At 43.5% G+C, this 18,504-nt stretch overlaps 1 protein-coding gene across 1 annotated transcript; it reads left to right on the top strand.

Annotated features, from left to right (window-relative positions):
* Positions 1–13,058: 13,058 nt before the first annotated feature.
* On the top strand, positions 13,059–16,986 carry LOC120026321 (beta-crystallin B1-like). Its single transcript, XM_038971158.1, has 5 exons — positions 13,059–13,181; positions 13,742–13,860; positions 15,645–15,777; positions 16,064–16,206; positions 16,677–16,986. The coding sequence occupies exons 1-5, from the start codon at positions 13,059–13,061 to the stop codon at positions 16,852–16,854; spliced, it is 696 nt and encodes a 231-aa protein (XP_038827086.1). The 3' UTR covers positions 16,855–16,986.
* Positions 16,987–18,504: the final 1,518 nt, after the last annotated feature.

Genomic DNA, 18,504 nt, shown 5'->3' with positions numbered 1-18,504 from the left:
ACAAATAAAATAGCTGGTGGAGGAAGAAAATGGAGAAGCATTGTGCTTCAAACCCCAGAATAGTTTCCAATGGCAGGTTAGCACAGCAGGACTCCATCCATGTGTGTAAACTATTCATACTCTACGACCACAGCTACGCTATGCTACGCTGCATGGCCTGCTTTTGTACTGAAAAGGCCTGTACAGCGCCAATGCTCTAGAATGTGGAAAGGCTGGTTTAGCTTTGTATGCAGGGCTAAAAGGCTTGATTTAACTATGTGTTGTTCGGAGCTGAAACGCCTGTGAGGCTAGTATCCCAGCGAGCCTAAAAGCATGAGCTGTGGAGCAACTGGCCTGGACAGCAGGAACATTGTGTGAGGCTGGATTGAAATCATCAGCAGCTATTTACACATCCCCGATTAGAATGAGGAAAGTCCAGCTGGCCAGGGTCCATATCCAGGATACTACTCTGTCTATTTTTCCCTTTTTTTCCTGTGTCGATCTAACCATTTTTCTCTCTATTTACCCCCTTTTTCCTCTTTTTCTCCTCTCTCCATCTCTCTTTCTCTGTCCATCCTATGTCTGCCCCTGGTCTCTGTTTCCGCCGCCCAGAGTTAGGCCTTTGGGCCTGCTTGGCTGCAGTGTGAAGTGGTGGGGGACAGACCAAGTCAGTATGGGGCCTGCTACCCTACCCTGGGTACTCTGCCCCGCTCAACCTGCCTGCTTGCCTGCCTGGCTTGCTGGGTGGATGGTCAGGCTGGTGCTGGGTGGGACAGATGGACTCACCTTGCTTTGATGCCCTTGGCTGTCCTGGAATGAGAGTGAGAGGACTCCCCCACCCTTTTAAAGCCTCCCCTGGCAAAGGGCCACGCTGAAAGCCCCGGCTCAGCAGCGGGGAGGGGCCTCTCTTTGTCCCACCGACAAAAGCAGGGTTAATCTATAGAGGGCCAGAAGTGCAGACACCACAGTATCACCCAGGGCAGGGACCAGATATGGGGAGGAGAGAAGGGCACTTAGAGAGCATGTCAAGGGGCGAGGAGGAGGGGAGGGGGATGCCCTCAAAGCCATGTACAGTAGCCTACACTGTTGATTTCTCTCTCTCTCACTTCCTCTCTCTCCCTCTCTCTTCCTAACCATCTCTCCCTTTCAACCTTCTCTATTTCTATCATTCACACCTCACGTTTTCTTATGAGGAAGTAAACTAGCTAGCTGTGTCCCTAAAGCCTAATGGATGACCCTCTCCTACCTCTCCTCTCTGTTGACAAGCTTGTCATGTCCTTTACTCACCTTTAGAGAGAGACCTGTCTGTTTCTCTGTCTGCTCACCTGTCTGTCACACTCTGGTTCACCTCACCTGCTCTGCTACAGTCACTGTCTCCTATTAACCCCCAAAAAACAAAATACTGTATCTATATACAGTGCATTCGGAAAGTATAAAACCTCTTGACTTTTTCTAGATATAGTTACGTTACAGCCTTATTCTAAAATGGATAAAATACATTTCTTCCCTCATCAATCTACACACAATACCCCATAATGACAAAGCGAAAACAGGTTTTTAGAAACATAAATACCTTATTTACATAAGCATTCAGACCCTTGTCTATGAGACTCGAAATTGAGCTCATCATCCTTGAGATGTTCTACAACTTGGAGTCCACCTGTGGTAAATTCAATTGATTGGACATTATTTGGAAAGGTACACAACTGTCTATATAAGGTCCCACAGTTGACAATGCATGTCAGAGCAAAAACCAAGCCATGAGGTCGAAGGAATTGTCCGTAGGGCGCCGAGACAGGATTGTGTAGAGGCACAGATCTGGGGAAGGCTACCAAAACATTTCTGCTGCATTGAAGGTCCCCAAGAACACAATGGCCTTCATCACTTTTAAATTAAAGAAGTTTGGAACCACCAAGACTCTCCCTAGAGCTGGCCGCCCTGCCAAACTGAGCAATCGGGAGAGGGCCTTGGTCAGGGAGGTGACCAAGAACCAGATAGTCATTCTGACCGAGCTCCAGAGTTCCTCTGTGGAGATGGGAGAAACTTCCAGAAGGACAACCATCTCTGCAGCACTCCATCAATCAGGCCTTTATGGTAGAGTGGCCAGATGGAATCCACTCCTCAGTAAATGGCACATGACAGCCTGCTTGGAGTTTGCCAAAAGGCACCTAAAAGGATTCTCAGAACATGAGAAATTAGATTCTCTGGTCTGAGCAAACCAAGATGTAACTTTTTGGCCTGAATGCCAAGCGTCACATCTGGAGGAAACCTGGCACCACGGTGAAGCATGGTGGTGGCAGCATCATGCCGTGGTGATGTTTTTCAGCGGCAGGGACTGGAAGACTAGTCAGAATTGAATTATGAATGGAACAAAGTACAGAGAGATCCTTGATGAAAACCTGCTCCAGAGCGTTCAGACTGGGGCAAAGGTTCACCTTCCAACAGGACAACAACCCTAAGCACACAGCCAAGACAACACAGGATTGGCTTTGGGAATAGTCTCTGAATTTCTTTGTGGCCCAGCCAGAGCCCGGACTTGAACCCGATCTAACATCTCTGGAGAGACCTGAAAATAGCTCTGCAGCGACTCTCCCCATCCAACCTGATAGTGCTTGAGAGGATCTGCAGAGAAGAATGGGAGAAACTCTTCAAATACAGGTGTGGAAGTGTCAGTGTCTGAATACTTATGTAAATGTTATATTTCATTTTTTTTTAAATTTGGAATACATTTGAAAAAATGTCTAAAAACCTGTTTCTCTCCCGCTCTCTATTTCTCTCTCCCCTCTCGCTTTCCCTACTCTCTCACCCCCTTCTCTTTCTCTCTCTGTCTCTCTCTTTCCTTCTATTGCTCTCTTTCCTTATCTCTCTATTTCCTTCTCTCATTCCCCTCTCCCCCATTTTTTTCACCATCCCTCTCTCCCTCTTTCTCTGCCAAAATAGATCTCTACATTCCAGCAGCAAATGGAGCCTCCTGCTACTGTGTGCTATAAAACATGGAAGCATGTCCTGATCATACTGACTGATTAACTATGATTAATGACAGGAATAACTAAGAGACACACCATCAACACTACATGCTGTGGCTCAATGTGGGCTAACAGAATAAAAAAGAAAAACAACAACTTGGTCAACAATCTAAAAGTCTTCCAGGCACAAGTTTAACTGTGTACATTTATTTTGAAGGCGCTCGATTTGAGTCCTGTCAACCTTCCACAATGACATTAAACTGAAAGCTTCATTGATGATGTCATAATAACAATGAAGTCTTATCACACTTTACACACACATCAATTTACACACAATACCCCATAATGACAAAGCAAAAACAGGTTTTTAGACATTTTTTCAAATGTATTCCAAATAAAAAAAACAGAAATATAACATTTACATAAGTATTCAGACACTTTACTCAGTATTTTGTTGAAGCACCTTTGGCAGCGATTACAGCCTTGAGTCTTCTTGGGGATGATGCTACAAGCTTGGCACACCTGTATTTGGGGAGTTTCTCCCATTCTTCTCTGCAGATCATCTCAAGCTCTGTCAGGTTGGATGGGGAGCGTTGCTGCACAGCTATTTTCAGGTCTCTCCAGAGATTTGATCGGGTTCAAGTCCAGGTTCTGGCTTGGCTACTCAAGGACATTCAAGGACATTCAGAGACTTGTCCTGATGCCACTCCTGTGTTGTCTTGGCTGTGTGCTTAGGGTTGTTGTCCTGTTGGAAGGTGAAGCTTCACCCCAGTCTGACGTCCTGAGCACTCTGGAGCAGGTTTTCATCAAGGATCTCTCTGTACTTTGCTCCGTTCATCTTTCCCTTGATCCTGACTAGTCTCCCTGTCCCTGCCGCTGAAAAACATCCCCACGGCATGATGCTGCCACCACCATGCTTCACCGTAGGGATGGTAACAGGTTTCCTCCAGATGTGACACTTGGCATTCAGGCCAAATAGTTCAATCTTGGTTTCATCAGACCAGAGAATCTTGTTTCTCATGGTTTGAGAGTCCTTTAGGGGCCTTTTTGCAAACTCCAAGTGGGCTGTCATGTGCCTTTTACTGAGGAGTGGATTCCATCTGGCCACTCTATCATAAAGGCTTGATTGGTGGAGTGCTGCAGAGATGGTTGTCCTTCTGGAAGGTTCTCCCATCTTCACAGAGGAACTCTGGAGCTCTGTCAGAGTGACCATCGGGTTCTTGCTCACCTCCCTGGCCAAGGCCCTTCTCTGCCGATTGCTCTGTTTGGCCAGGCAGCCAGCTCGAGGAACAGTCTTGGTTGTTCCAAATTTCTTCCATTTAAGAATGATGGAAGCCACTGTGTTCTTGGGGGACCTTTGATGCTGCAGCAATTTTTTGGTATACTTCCCCAGATCTGTGCCTCTACACAATCCTGTCTCAGAGCTCTACGGACAATTCCTTCGACCTCATGGCTTGGTTTTTGCTCTGACATTCACTGTCAACTTGGGGACCTTATATAGACGGGTGTGTGCCTTTCCAAATTATGTCCAATCAATTGAATTTACCACAGGTTGACTCCAATCAAGTTGTAGAAACATATCAAGGATGATCAATGGAAACAGGATGCACCTGAGCTCAATTTCTAGTCTCATAGCAAAGGGTCTGAATGCTTATGTATATAAGGTATTTCTGTTTTGTATTTTTAATACATTTGCCAACATTTCTAAAAAACACTTTGTCATTTTGGGGTATTGTTTGTAGATTGACGAGGGGGGAAAAGTATTTATTCCATTTTAGAATAAGGCTGTAACATAACAATATGTGGAAATAGTCAAGGGGTCTGAATATTTTCCGAATGCACTGTACCAACCATCCACAGGCTCCGATCAGAGAGAGGTAGGCTAGTGACAGTCCTGTCTCTGCTCTTCTCTCTGACTCTTGACTACTGCTTGACTAGCCAGTCACTCTATTGTTAACACACACAGACACTTTTCTGGTACTGTACTGTACAGTGCTGCTGTGAGCTAATTCTAAAGCTATCTGGCTAGCATCAGCGCTACAGTATGACCAGTGGTGGAAAAAGTACCCAGTTGTCATACTTGAGTAAAAGTAAAGATACCTCAATAGAAAATTACAAGTAAAAGTAAAAGTCACCCAGTAAAATACGACTTGAGTAAAAGTCTAAAACTATTTGGTTTTAAATATACTACATGTAATTGCTTAGGTATGTAAAAAAAAAAGTGTAATTACTTAGGTATCAAAAGTAAAAGTATAAATAATTTAAGATTGCCTATATTAAGCAAAACCCACAATTTTCTTATTTTTTTAAATTTACGTTTAGCCAAGGACACACTCCAACGCTCAGACATAATTTACAAATGAAGCACGTGTGCTTATTGAGTCCGCCAGATCAGAGGTAGTAGGGACGACCAGAGATGTTCTCTTGATAAGTGCGGGAATTTGACAATTTCCTGCTAAGCATTTTAAATGTAATAAGTACTTTTCGGGGTGTCAGGAAAAATGTATGGAGTAAAAAGTATATTATTTTCTTTAGGAATGTAGTGAAGTAAAAGTAAAAGTAGTCAAAAATATAAAAAGTAAAGTACAGATACCCCATAAAACAACTTAAGTAGTACTTTAAAGGATTTTTACTGAAGTACTTTACATCACTGCTATGACTATGCTACCGCAATGTGGCTAATGCTAAATGTACTGTGTGTGGCTAACATAACCAGTCACACACTTTATGAACAAATTATACACCTTATAGCATAGTTTTCTCATGCCAAAACAACATGTGTTCCAGTGGCCTTTGGCAGTGATTACAGCTGTGAGTCTTTCTGGGTAAGTCTCTAAGAGCTTTGCACACCTGGATTGTAGAATATTTCCACATTATTATTTTTAGGATTGGTTGTTGATCATTGCTAGATAGACAAGTATTGCCATAGATTTTCATGCCGATTTAAGTCAAAATTGTAACTAGCCCACTCAGGAACATTCAATGTTGTCTTGGTAAGCAACTCCAGTATATGCAGTACCAGTCAAAAGTTTGGACACACTTACTCATTCAAGGGTTTTTCTTTATTTTTACATTGTAGAATAATAGTGAAGACATCAAAACTATGAAATAACACATATGGATTCATGTAGTAATTAAAAAAGTCAAAATACATTTCATATTTGCGATTTTTCAAAGTAGCCACCCTTTGCCTTGATGACAGCTTTGCACACTTGGCATTCTCTCAACCAGCTTCATGAGGTAGTCACCTGGAATGCATTTCAATTAACAAGTGTGCCTTGTTAAAAGTTAATTTGTGGAATTTCTTCCCTTCTTAATGTGTTTGAACCAATCATTTGTGTTGTGACAAGGTAGGGGTGGCATACAGAAGATAGCCCTATTTGGTAAAAGACCATGTCCATATTATGGCAAGAACAGCTCAAATAAGCAAAGAGAAACGACAGTCCATCATTACTTTAAGACATGAAGGTCAGTCAAGCCGGGAAATGTCAAGAACTTTGAACGTTTCTTCAAGTGCTGTCGCAAAAACCATCAAGCGCTATGATGAAACTGGCTCTCATGAAGACCGCCACAGGAAAGGAAGACCCAGAGTTACCTCTGCGGCAGAGGATAAATTAATTAGTTACCAGCCTCAGAAATTGAAGCCTAAATAAATGCTTCACAGAGTTCAAGTAACAGACATATCTCAACATCAACTGTTCAGAGGAGACTGAGTGAATCAGGCCTTCATGGTCGAATTGCTGCAAAGAAACCACTACTAAAGGACACCAATAATAAGAAGAGACTTGCTTGGGCCAAGAAACACAAGCAATGGACATTAGACCGGTGGAAATCTGTCCTTTGGTCTGATGAGTCCAAATTTGAGATTTCTGGTTCCAACCGCTGTGTCTTTGTGAGATGCAGAGTAGGTGAACGGATGATCTCCGCATGTGTGGTTCCCACCGTGAAGCATAGAGGAGGAGGTGTGATGGTGTTGGGGTGCTTTGCTGGTGACACTGTCTGTGATTTATTTAGAATTCAAGGCACACTTAACCAGCATGGCTACCACAGCATTCTGCAGCGATACGCCATTCCATCTGGTTTGCTCTGAGTGGTACTATCATTTGTTTTTTAATAGGACAATGACCCAACACACCTCCAGGCTGTGTAAGGGTTATTTGACCAAGAAGGAGAGTGATGGAGTGCCGCATCAGATGATCTTGCCTCCACAATCACCCGACCTCAACCCAATTGAGATGGTTTGGAATGAGTTGGACCGCAGAGTGAAGGAAAAGCAGGCAAGAAGTGCTCAGCATATGTGGGAATTCCTTCAAGACTGTTGGAAAAGCATTCCAGCTAAAGCTGGTTGAGAGAATGCCAAGAGTGTGCAAAGCTGTCATCAAGGCAAATGGTGGCTACTTTGAAGAATCTCAAATATAAAATATATTTGGATTTGTTTAACACTTTCTTGGTTACTACATGATTCCATATGTATTATTTCATAGTTTTGATGTCTTCACTACTTTCTACAATGTAGAAAATAACAAAAATAAAGAAAAACCCTTAAATGAGTAGGTGTGTCCAAACTTTTGACTGGTACTGTATTTGGCCTTGTGTTTTGGGTTATTGTCTTGCTGAAAGGTGAATTTGTCTGTTGGAAAGCAGCCTTAACCAGATTTTCCTCTAGGATTTTCCTGTGTTTATCTCTAATCTGTTATTTTTTTTCATAAAGAACTCCCTAGTCCCTGCCAATAAGAAGGAATACTTTCTGAAGCCAATGTATCTGTCTGTCTGTCTGTCTGTCTGTCTGTCTGTCTGTCTGTCTGTCTGTCTGTCTGTCTGTGTCTACAGTTGAAGTCGGAAGTTTACATACACTTAGGTTGGAGTCATCAAAACTCGTTTTTCAACCAATCCACAAATTTCTTGCTAACAAACTATAGTTTTGGTAAGTTGGTTAGGACATCGATTTCTTGCATGACACAAGTAATTTTTCCAACAATTGTTTCCAGACATATTACTTCACACTGTATCACAATTACAGTGGGTCAGAAGTTTACATACACTAAGTTGACTGTGCCTTTAAACAGCTTGGAAAATTCCAGAAAAGGATGTCATGGCTTTAGAAGCTTCTGATAGGCTAAGTGACATCATTTGAGTCAATTGGAGGTGTACCTGTGGATGGATTTCAAGGCCTACCTTCAAACTCAGTGCCTCTTTGCTTGACATCATGGGAAAATCAAAAGAAATGAGGCCAAGACCATTTTTAGACCTCCACAAGTCTGGTTCATCCTTGGGAGCAATTTCCAAATGCCTGAAGGTACGACGTTCATCTGTACAAACAATAGTACGCAAGTATAAACACCATGGGACCCAGTGGTGGGCCGTCAGGGCCTGCAAGGCCTTCTCTGCTGGCCTAAACATCATCAGAATATAATTTTTTTTAAAATATTTTCCCACAAATATGTATTAAATTATTCCCCAGAGTAAGAGTTATACTCTTCATTTCATAGCTTTCCTCTTGGTTGCACTGCTTCCTGCCCCAGGTTGAGATTTTGAGGGCTGGTCTTTATGTTAGATCTTTTATCCAATCATATTCAGCCATCATGTGTTGCCAGGGGTCTAAAATCTGCCCTCAGGCCTTCAGAATCAACAGTGCGGGCGCTTGTAGTTTATAGTGAATGGAAATGAAAATTTAGTGTCAACCAATCAGCTTTGGAGTTGGCTATTGTACGCCTTCTGGCCTGCACGTCTTTTGATTGGATTACCAATATTGAGAGGCAGGTCCTATGGAGATCTAGGAAACTGAATTTGATAAACGAATTAATTCGCGTACTACTAAGCTGTTTTTTCAACCCACAATGGCGGAAGGAGGAGAAGATATCGATTTGGTCGAGGATATAATTATAACGCCATTCTCAAGACGAACTTTTCAAGAAAAGTTAGACATTGTAAGGAGAGGTCGCCCGACGCCACAAAGCCTGTCACAGGCGGGAAAGTGCTTCGTTCGCTCGCCACTTTCAAAGTTTCAACTACGAGCGCTGTCAATGGCTCACAGGCTCCTTGGCTCCGAGAAGCACTGCAAAATGTACTGCTGGGAATGCCTATTATTTGCAAGTGATCGATTTGGTGTTTGGAGCCACACTGGCTTTGCAAACTTGAGTTGTCTAACCAAGGCAGCAACGAGACACCAAAGTACGGCTGGGCACTAACAAGCAATGGTGCTTTTGAAAACTTTTGGGGACACCGGAGTGGATCGACAGCTCAAAGAACAAACGCGCAGGGCAACGGAGCTGCACAATGAAAAGGTGAAGGGAAATATTGAAAAGACTCATTGATTGTGTCATGTTTTTGGGTAAACACTGTTTACCCAAAAATGTCAATTTGTCAATTTCAAGGTGACGCAACGCCTGGTTATACTGCGTTTCTGTCTAAATGTATAGTTTCTAGAGCCATGGCGTCATAATGAGGTGGATTAATTCGGGTGGGACTGTGTAGTATCTCACTGAAGGCCCAGGCCCCAGGCCCACGGCACGCCACTGATGGGACCACGCAGCCGTCATACCGCTCAGGAAGGAGACGCGTGCTGTCTCCTAAAGCATAACGTACTTGGGCGCGAAAAGTGCAAATCAATCCCAGAACAACAGCAAAGGACCGTGTGAAGATGCTGGAGGAAACAGGTACAAAAGTATCTGTATCTGTCACGTTCCTGACCTGTTTTCCTTTTTCTTGTATTTATTTAGTTGGTCAGGGCGTGAGTTGGGGGGGTTTGTCTATGTTTGATTTTCTATGTTGGGATGTTTGTGTTCGGCCGGGTATGATTCTCAGAGACAGCTGTCAATCGTTGTCCCTGATTGAGAATCATACTTAGGCAGCCTGGGTTTCACGTGTGTTTTGTGGGTGTTTGTATCGTGTCAGTGTTCGTGCCACACGGGACTGTTTTCGGTTTGGTTACGTTTGTTGTTTTGTGTCTTGAAGTGTTCTGTTTTACTTTCATTAAATAATGAACACTAACCACTCTGCGTGTTGGTCTGATCCATGCTCCTCCTCGTCTGAGGAGGAGAACGACTATGACAGTCGTAACAATATCCACAGTAAAACGAGTCCTATATCGACATAACCTGAAAGGCCGCTCAGCAAGGAAGAAGCCACTGCTGCAAAACCGGCATAAAAAAGACAGACTACGGTTTGCAACTGCACATGGGGACAAAGATCATACTTTTTGGAGAAATGTCCTCTGGTCTGATGAAACAAAAATAGAACTGTTTGACTAAAATGACCATTGTTGTGTTTGGAGGAAAAAGGGGGAGGCTTGCAAGCCATCGAACGCCATCCCAACCGTGAAGCACGGGGGTGGCAGCAACTCAGTTTTTCACAATTCCTGACATTTAATCCTAGTAAAAATTCCCTGTCAGGTCAGTTAGGATCACCACTTTATTTTAAGAATGTGAAATGTCCGAATAATAGGAGTGATTTATTTCAGCTTTTATTTCGTTCATCACATTCCCAGTGGGTCAGAAGTTTACATACACTCAGTTAGTATTTGGTAGCATTGCCTTTAAAATGTTTATCTTGGGTCAAACGTTTCGGGTATCCTTCCACAAGCTTCCCACACTAAGTTGGGTGAATTTTGGCCCATTCCTCCTGACGGAGCTGGTGTAACTGAATCAGGTTTGTAGGCCTCCTTACTCGCACACGCGTTTTCAGTTCTGCCCACAAATTTTCTATAGTGTTGAGGTCAGGGCTTTGTGGCCACTCCAATACCTTGACTTTGTTGTCCTTAAGCCATTTTGCCACAACTTTGGAAGTATGCTTGGGGTCATTGTCCATTTGGAAGACCCATTTGCGACCAAGCTTTAACTTCCTGACTGATGTCTTGAGATGTTGCTTCAATATATCTACATAATTTTCCTCCCTCATGAAGCCATCTATTTTGAAGTGCACCAGTCCCTCCTGCAGCAAAGCACCCCGACAACATGATGCTGCCAGGACATAATTTTCTGGAATTTTCCAAGCTGTTTAAAGGCACAGTCAACTTAGTTTATGTAAACTTCTGACCCACTGGAATTGTGATACAGTGAAATAATCACTGTAAACAATTGTTGGGAAAATGACTTGTGTCATGCACAAAGTAATGTCCTAACCGACTTGCCTAAACTATAGTTTGTTAACAAGAAATCTGTGGAGTGGTTGAAAATCGAGTTTTAATGACTCCAACGTAAGTGTATGTAAACTTCCGACTTCAACTGTATGTAATCAAGATATATTAGTGTTTTATTTTTTCACATTCTTTTTACAAATGTTAGAATTTTTCACTTCCACTGACACTTTCTTCCACTTTGACAAAAAATGACAATTAAATTCATTTTAATCCCACTTTATAGCACAACAAAATGTGGAAAAATTAAAGGGGTGTGAATACTTTCTGAAGGCACTGTATCCATCTAAATTTGTTAATTAACCAATCAAACAAACAATCAATCAATCTTTCAAGGATCACGATGCCCACAACATTGAAAAAGTAATCTTTATTCTTAAAACCATAACTTCATGATCATTGACATTGACCTATACAATGGAGGGACCTGTACTTGATTGGACAATGTGTGTAGAACATGAACACTTTCCACAAAGACCTGTGGTGAGGGGGTAGAGGGAGATGGAGGTAAGGAAAGAGGAGAAAGAAGAGAGTAGTAGAGAGGAGAAAAGACAAGGATTAAGGCTTTGTCAGTGTCCTACAGGCTCTACTATTTCTCCTCTCTCTTCCTTTTCTCCATCTCATCCTCCTTTAACACCCTTTTCTGTGTTTCAAAATGCTGTGTGATACTGTCTGTATATTAGCATTATATCCATGTAAAACATGTGTGGGAGAGACAGACAGTGCTGTGAGACATTATCACCTGGTTACATGTCCTTTACATCTTCTCCGATAATAATTATAATAAATAAATATGAATAGTGATCATAACTTTATTCATAAACTACTTTTCACACATTGTGCTTGGAACTACATAGAAGAAGTAGAAACAGAGTAAATCAGTTATGGCTACACCATGTAAAGTTTTTCCTGTTAGAGTAAGAGAAAGATAAGAGAGAAACAGTGTGTCTGCGTGTCTGTACATGAGTGCATGCATGTGTGTCTGCGTGTGTGTGTGCATGCAGCTGCGTGTGTATTTGTTAGAGGATTAACTCCTTGCGCCCTTCAAGTCTATGCATTCCTGTTCTCTATATGCTGCTATAGTTTACAGGCCCAGCGCACTAACAGAGGGGAAAGTGCGATTGTCAGAGCTTTCCATTGACAGTAAAGTGCTTACATGCAGCACGGGGGAGGAGGGGGCTTCTGGGTGATGCGATGACCTGGGGTGCTTTGGTCCAGATCAACTCTGATGACGCTTGTGTTTTTATTGTCCTGCGAGCCCCGGCGTTCGGCCCTTGCCAGGGTATAAAAGCTAGGGCTCTCCACTGAGGGGGCCAGCACGAGCCAGCCTACCCCACACGGCACTACAAGCTGTACACGCAGGTAAGGACACACCCCACCCACACACACAATCCACAGCGGCAAACAGTACACAAGGGCCCACTCCTCTCAGCCTACAATGCCTGGGTGTGTCACCCTCGAGCGGGGCAGAGCCCCTAACAGAGGCCCAGGCCTCAGGGCCTACATGAGGCACTCAGACCCCAGGCTGGATTGCTACATTGGATGGTTACTTTCTTATTGGTGATTCTGATCCATCCTATGGAAGTGTGTGGCCTCTGTGTCCTGCCTCAGTTATTTACAAAAATAAAATAGTAACACACATTCACTCTGCAGTAAGATCATTGATACCACACCTTTACCTGATTGTGTTTTGACTGTTTTTACATGTATTTCTCCTTGTCCCTTTTTCTCTCAATCTATCTCCCCTCCATTCTCTCTTTCCCTCTCTTTACTTGCATCTCTATCCTCCTCACTCGCCCTCTTTCCGTCAATCCTCTCTTTTACTGTCTCTGCCTGCTCCACCCTCTCTTTCCTCTGACATCCCTTTCCTTGCCCCCTCTCTTCCCACACTCATCTCTCCATTCCCTCCCTCTACCCCTTCTCCCTCCATACTATCCATCTCCCTCCCGCTCTCTGTCAGAATCTCCTGATCCCTCACCATGTCTCAGACCGCCAAGTCCGCCTCCAGTCAGGGCACTGATGCCAAGGACAAGGGAGCCCCTGCCCCCGCTGCCACCAGCAAGGCCACCAAGACCGGAGACCCTGGCATGGGAAACTTCAAAGTGAGTCACCACATCACCATTATATATAGACACAGCCCACTTGGCACAGGAGCTGGATTCAAATTGTAACTGCAGAAAAAAAGAGTAATGTCCACCCATTGTGTGGGAGCAGCAAACAGTCTAAAGTTAGCCATTTGCCTTTAGCCTTTATTTGACCCGGGTTAATTGACTATGGCTAGAGCATTATACAGGAGGTTTGTTGTGATTGGAAACATTGCTACTCAGTCAGTGGGTCTTAAGATGACCCCAGACATCTTACAGCCTTCACAGCAGTACAGGGGGCTTTGGGTTTAGTGGAAGGAAGCTCCTGTCCAGGTAGTCAGAGTGATAATGGAGCTTTCTAACTGATTGATAGATTGAGTTACTGTAGTTACCAGCCCCAACTGTAAAGGGCTCTGAGTCCTACAGTAGTTACAAACCTGCAGTAGTAAAAGGCACCATATTCATTCTTATTCTATGGTAAAATGGCAAATATAGAATACAATATTTCTGGAAGAAGGACAGTGTCTCACCCTTGACCTCTCCCGTTGATGATGTCATCTAACCTCTGACCCCTGCAGATCATGCTGTTCGACCAGGAGAACTTCCAGGGCAGAATGATGGAGATCCAGAACGAGTGCATGAACGTGTGTGACCGCGGCATGGAGAGAGTGCGCAGTATCATCGTTGAGTGCGGCCCGTAAGTGGACACATACACCTACAGGGAAAGAACACACACACACACACACACACACACACACACACACACACACACACACACACACACACACACACACACACACACATACACCTACAGGGAAAGATCACACACACACACACACACCTACAGGGAAAGATCACACACACACACACACACATACACCTACAGGGAAAGATCACACACATACATACACCTACAGGGAAAGATCACACACACACACACATACACCTACAGGGAAATATCTCACACACACACACACACACACACACATACACCTACAGGGAAAGATCACACACACACACACATACACCTACAGGGAAAGATCACACACACACACACATACACCTACAGGGAAAGATCACACACACACACACATACACCTACAGGGAAAGATCACACACACACACACACATACACCTACAGGGAAAGATCACACACACACACACATACACCTACAGGGAAAGATCACACACACACACACATACACCTACAGGGAAAGATCACACACACACACACATACACCTACAGGGAAAGATCACACACACACACATACACCTACAGGGAAAGATCACACACACACACACACACACACATACACCTACAGGGAAAGATCACACATACACCTACAGGGAAAGATCACACATACACCTACAGGGAAAGATCACACACACACACACACACACCTACAGGGAAAGATCACACACACACACACACACACATACACCTACAGGGAAAGATCACACACACACACACATACATACACCTACAGGGAAAGATCACACACACACACACATACATACACCTACAGGGAAAGATCACACACACACACACATACATACACCTACAGGGAAAGATCACACACACACACACATACATACACCTACAGGGAAAGATCACACACACACACCTACAGGGAAAGATCACACACATACACCTACAGGGAAAGATCACACACACACACACACACACACACACACATACACCTACAGGGAAAGATCACACACACACACATACACCTACAGGGAAAGATCACACACACACACACACACACACACACACACACACACACACCTACAGGGAAAGATCACACACACACACACACACATTCACCTACAGGGAAAGATCACACACACACACACACACACACCTACAGGGAAAGATCACACACACACACACACATACACCTACAGGGAAAGATCACACACATACACCTACAGGGAAAGATCACACACACACACACATACACCTACAGGGAAAGATCACACACACACACATACACCTACAGGGAAAGATCACACACACACACACACACACCTACAGGGAAAGATCACACACACACACACACCTACAGGGAAAGATCACACACACACACACACACACACACACCTACAGGGAAAGATCACACACACACACACACACACCTACAGGGAAAGATCACACACACACACACACACACACACATACACCTACAGGGAAAGATCACACACACATACACCTACAGGGAAAGATCACACACACACACACACACACATACACCTACAGGGAAAGATCACACACACACACACACATAGGGTATGATTACGCAATCAGTAAGCTCCACTGTAATCTAGTCCAAAACACAGGAACACTTTAACATCTGAGATCAAACACTGATCCTGTACTTTTTCACAGTTCTTCACACTCATTTCATCCCGTCTTCTAATCCCTCTCTCCCCCATCTCCCCCTTGTGCCCCCCCTGTCCCTGGTGGCCCCCCCTCTCCAGCTTTGTTGCCTTTGAGCAGACTAACTTCCGTGGGGAGATGTTCATCTTGGAGAAGGGAGAGTACCCTCGCTGGGATACCTGGAGCAACTCTTACCGTAGTGACTGCCTCATGTCCCTCAGACCCATCCGCATGGTGAGGAACACACACACACACACACACACACACACACACACACACACACACACACACACACATTCGCATACACACATAGACTCATGCCAAACACACACACACACTCACATTTTCACACACACACACACACACACAAACATTCCCAACATGACAATGACAAAGGAGTTTGCTAAAGCAAAAACATCTGGTGACCAGGGCTAATACAGTAGCTAGTGGAATTAACCTCCAACACTGTACCCTGACATTCTCTCGCCTTCCTTCCCTCTCTCCCTCCTTCCCTCATCAGGACAGCATGGAGCACAAGATCTGTCTGTTTGAGCTCTCCGACTTCAAGGGCAATAAGATGGAGATCCAGGAGGATGACGTGCCCACCCTCTGGGCGCACGGCTTCACTGACAGGGTGGGCAGCGTGAGGGTGCCCGGCGGAGTGTGAGTACACACACACACACGCACGCACTCATCCTTATACACACACACCACATTTATATATTATATGTATCACAGCAGTAGGGCTACTCTGCTGCTGAGAACCTGGTTAAATAAACTGACAAATCATCAGCTATATCAGTGATAAAGCTCATATCTGCAGGAGAAGCTAGAAATAGAGTAGTAATACATTAGTAGCAGTATAGTGACATATGGCCCAGAGCCTAAGGCAGAGCTGCAGGTCCCTTGCCTTGTGCCTACAACATGAAGCCTTGTGGGAAGTGTCACGCTATAAAGGGAAGTATTCCGTCAGTCATGGGGAGGACTGGGTTATGTTTGTGTGTCATAAAATATCAAAAGGTACATTTATGACTGTAGAACTCCATTATATGACTTCATTTTAATCTAAAAACAGCCTAGAAATACTATAAATCTAAATATAGTGTAACTAAACTGACCCTCTCTCTCTCCAGGTGGGTGGGTTACCAGTACCCCGGATACAGAGGCTACCAGTACCTGTTTGAGTGTGGTGACTACAGACACTACAACGAGTTCTGTGCCTTCCAGCCCCAGATCCAGTCCATGCGTCGCGTCAGGGACATGCAGTTCCATCAGCGTGGTTGCTTCAACCTCACTACCGCCAGCAAGTGAGTGAACTCTGGTGGACGGACGCTGTAACTGCAGCCAGCCCTCCCTCACTCAACCCGCCCAACAGGCGCTTTTTATTTCTCCAACCCTATCCCTCCTTTCCTTCCCTTCACCCACCCTCATCCCTCCATCCTAAAGGGATAGAATGACAGCATCGTACCAACTGGAACAACCTAAATGACTTTTTATGATGCCAAATAATAAACATGTTTTGAAAAACTTGAACTCCTTTTGCCTGGACTACTTTTATTCAGAGCCTGTGGCAACATTTTTACCACAGCATTTTTACCACTGTCTTTCTCTCTCTGTTTGTTTGTTATTCACTGTTTCTTTCTCTCTTTTCCCTTATGTCTGTCTGACTGCTTTCTCCCAATGTTTTGTCTTTTCTCTCTCTCCCTCCTTCACTGTGTCCATCTCTCTCTCTCTTCCTTCTGTCCCTCTCCATCGGTCCTTTCTCAGTCTAACAGGACAATCTGATTAGTGAGGGGTTAAAGGTTGAACACAGCCCCTCTCACCACTGACAGACAGCACAGTCCTCCTGTCTCTAAGCTATAGATTGAACAGTTTAAATTATTATTACCTAACCATGAGGATGCATGTAGATAAAGCTTGTATAAGGTTATTCAATGGGACCTTGAAATGTGTTTCCCATCTAGATCTATGACATAGGAGTTATGGTCAGTTTATGACAAAACACAACATTTTTGTGATTTAAAATGTTCACCTTTGAATTTTTGCCAATGGTCCCATAAAATGACCAAAGAAAAAGATGTAGACATGATAAATCATCATTAAAATGGGAAAATTATCAAATGAGCTCATTTTAGGCTACAACGGGGCATCCGATTGTTTTAACATCAGCCAGTTCTGCACATAAGGCTGCCGCTATACTGATGTAAATATGTAGCTAAATAATTCTGATAAGAAATGTAGGCTACCTCACCTTCTTGACCTACCCTAACTTAATCCAGTTGACTCTCCAATAGGAAAAATGTGTTTCTCCTTGCTCCCTCAGAACAACAGATCTATACGTGCTTTATTTCAAAGGGATATTGTATCCATTCCTTATGTCACAACTTACTGGAATACATTTGTCAATAATATCTGTTGGAAAAAAGTCTGGTTATTACCACACATACCTGCTTGTTAACAAGGTCAGAGGTCTCTTTCAGAGTGATCCTTAAGTATTACCCTGCGAATCATTACCTGAAGAAACTCAAAAAAGACATTAACATTGACTGTACTTTTTGTGTTGAGCATCCAGAAACAGTTTTGCATTTATTTTGTCATTGTCTACATGTAAAGAAATTATGGAAAGATATTCACAGTTTATAATTGTTAATATTCTTGATGACTTTTGTTTTATGGGAGAATGTGCTGCTCGGTTTCCTTAACCATAGTAAAGATAAAGAAAAACAATTTTACCTCATCTAATTGTGCTAATGGGAAAATGTCATATTCATAAACGTAAATTCACGAATAAAAGACCACTCTTCTGTGTTTTCTATAAGGAATTCGAGCAGTACATTAAGACCATTCTACATTCTTCTAATAAGAAAGCTGTCACCGCAATCAATATGTGTTTCTTTTAAGGTCTTTGTATAATCTGTCATTTGTTGTACCCCCTAGCATATGTTATCATTGTCTGGTTGT

This window comes from Salvelinus namaycush, chromosome 31 (assembly GCF_016432855.1).
Source record: "Salvelinus namaycush isolate Seneca chromosome 31, SaNama_1.0, whole genome shotgun sequence".
Classification (NCBI taxonomy): Eukaryota; Metazoa; Chordata; class Actinopteri; order Salmoniformes; family Salmonidae; genus Salvelinus; species Salvelinus namaycush.
The sequence above is the reverse complement of the archived record's forward strand: the minus strand, read 5'-3'. Positions and strand labels throughout refer to the sequence as shown.

What these genes read in the sequence shown, in the direction of transcription:
- LOC120026321 (XM_038971158.1), top strand. Translation starts at nt 13,059, where the DNA reads ATGTCTCAGACCGCCAAGTCCGCCTCCAGTCAGGGCACTGATGCCAAG. An exon ending in CTGGCATGGGAAACTTCAAA is followed by an intron (nt 13,182 to 13,741) that starts GTGAGTCACCAC and finishes TGACCCCTGCAG; the next exon opens with ATCATGCTGTTCGACCAGGA. An exon ending in GTGAGGGTGCCCGGCGGAGT is followed by an intron (nt 16,207 to 16,676) that starts GTGAGTACACAC and finishes CTCTCTCTCCAG; the next exon opens with GTGGGTGGGTTACCAGTACC.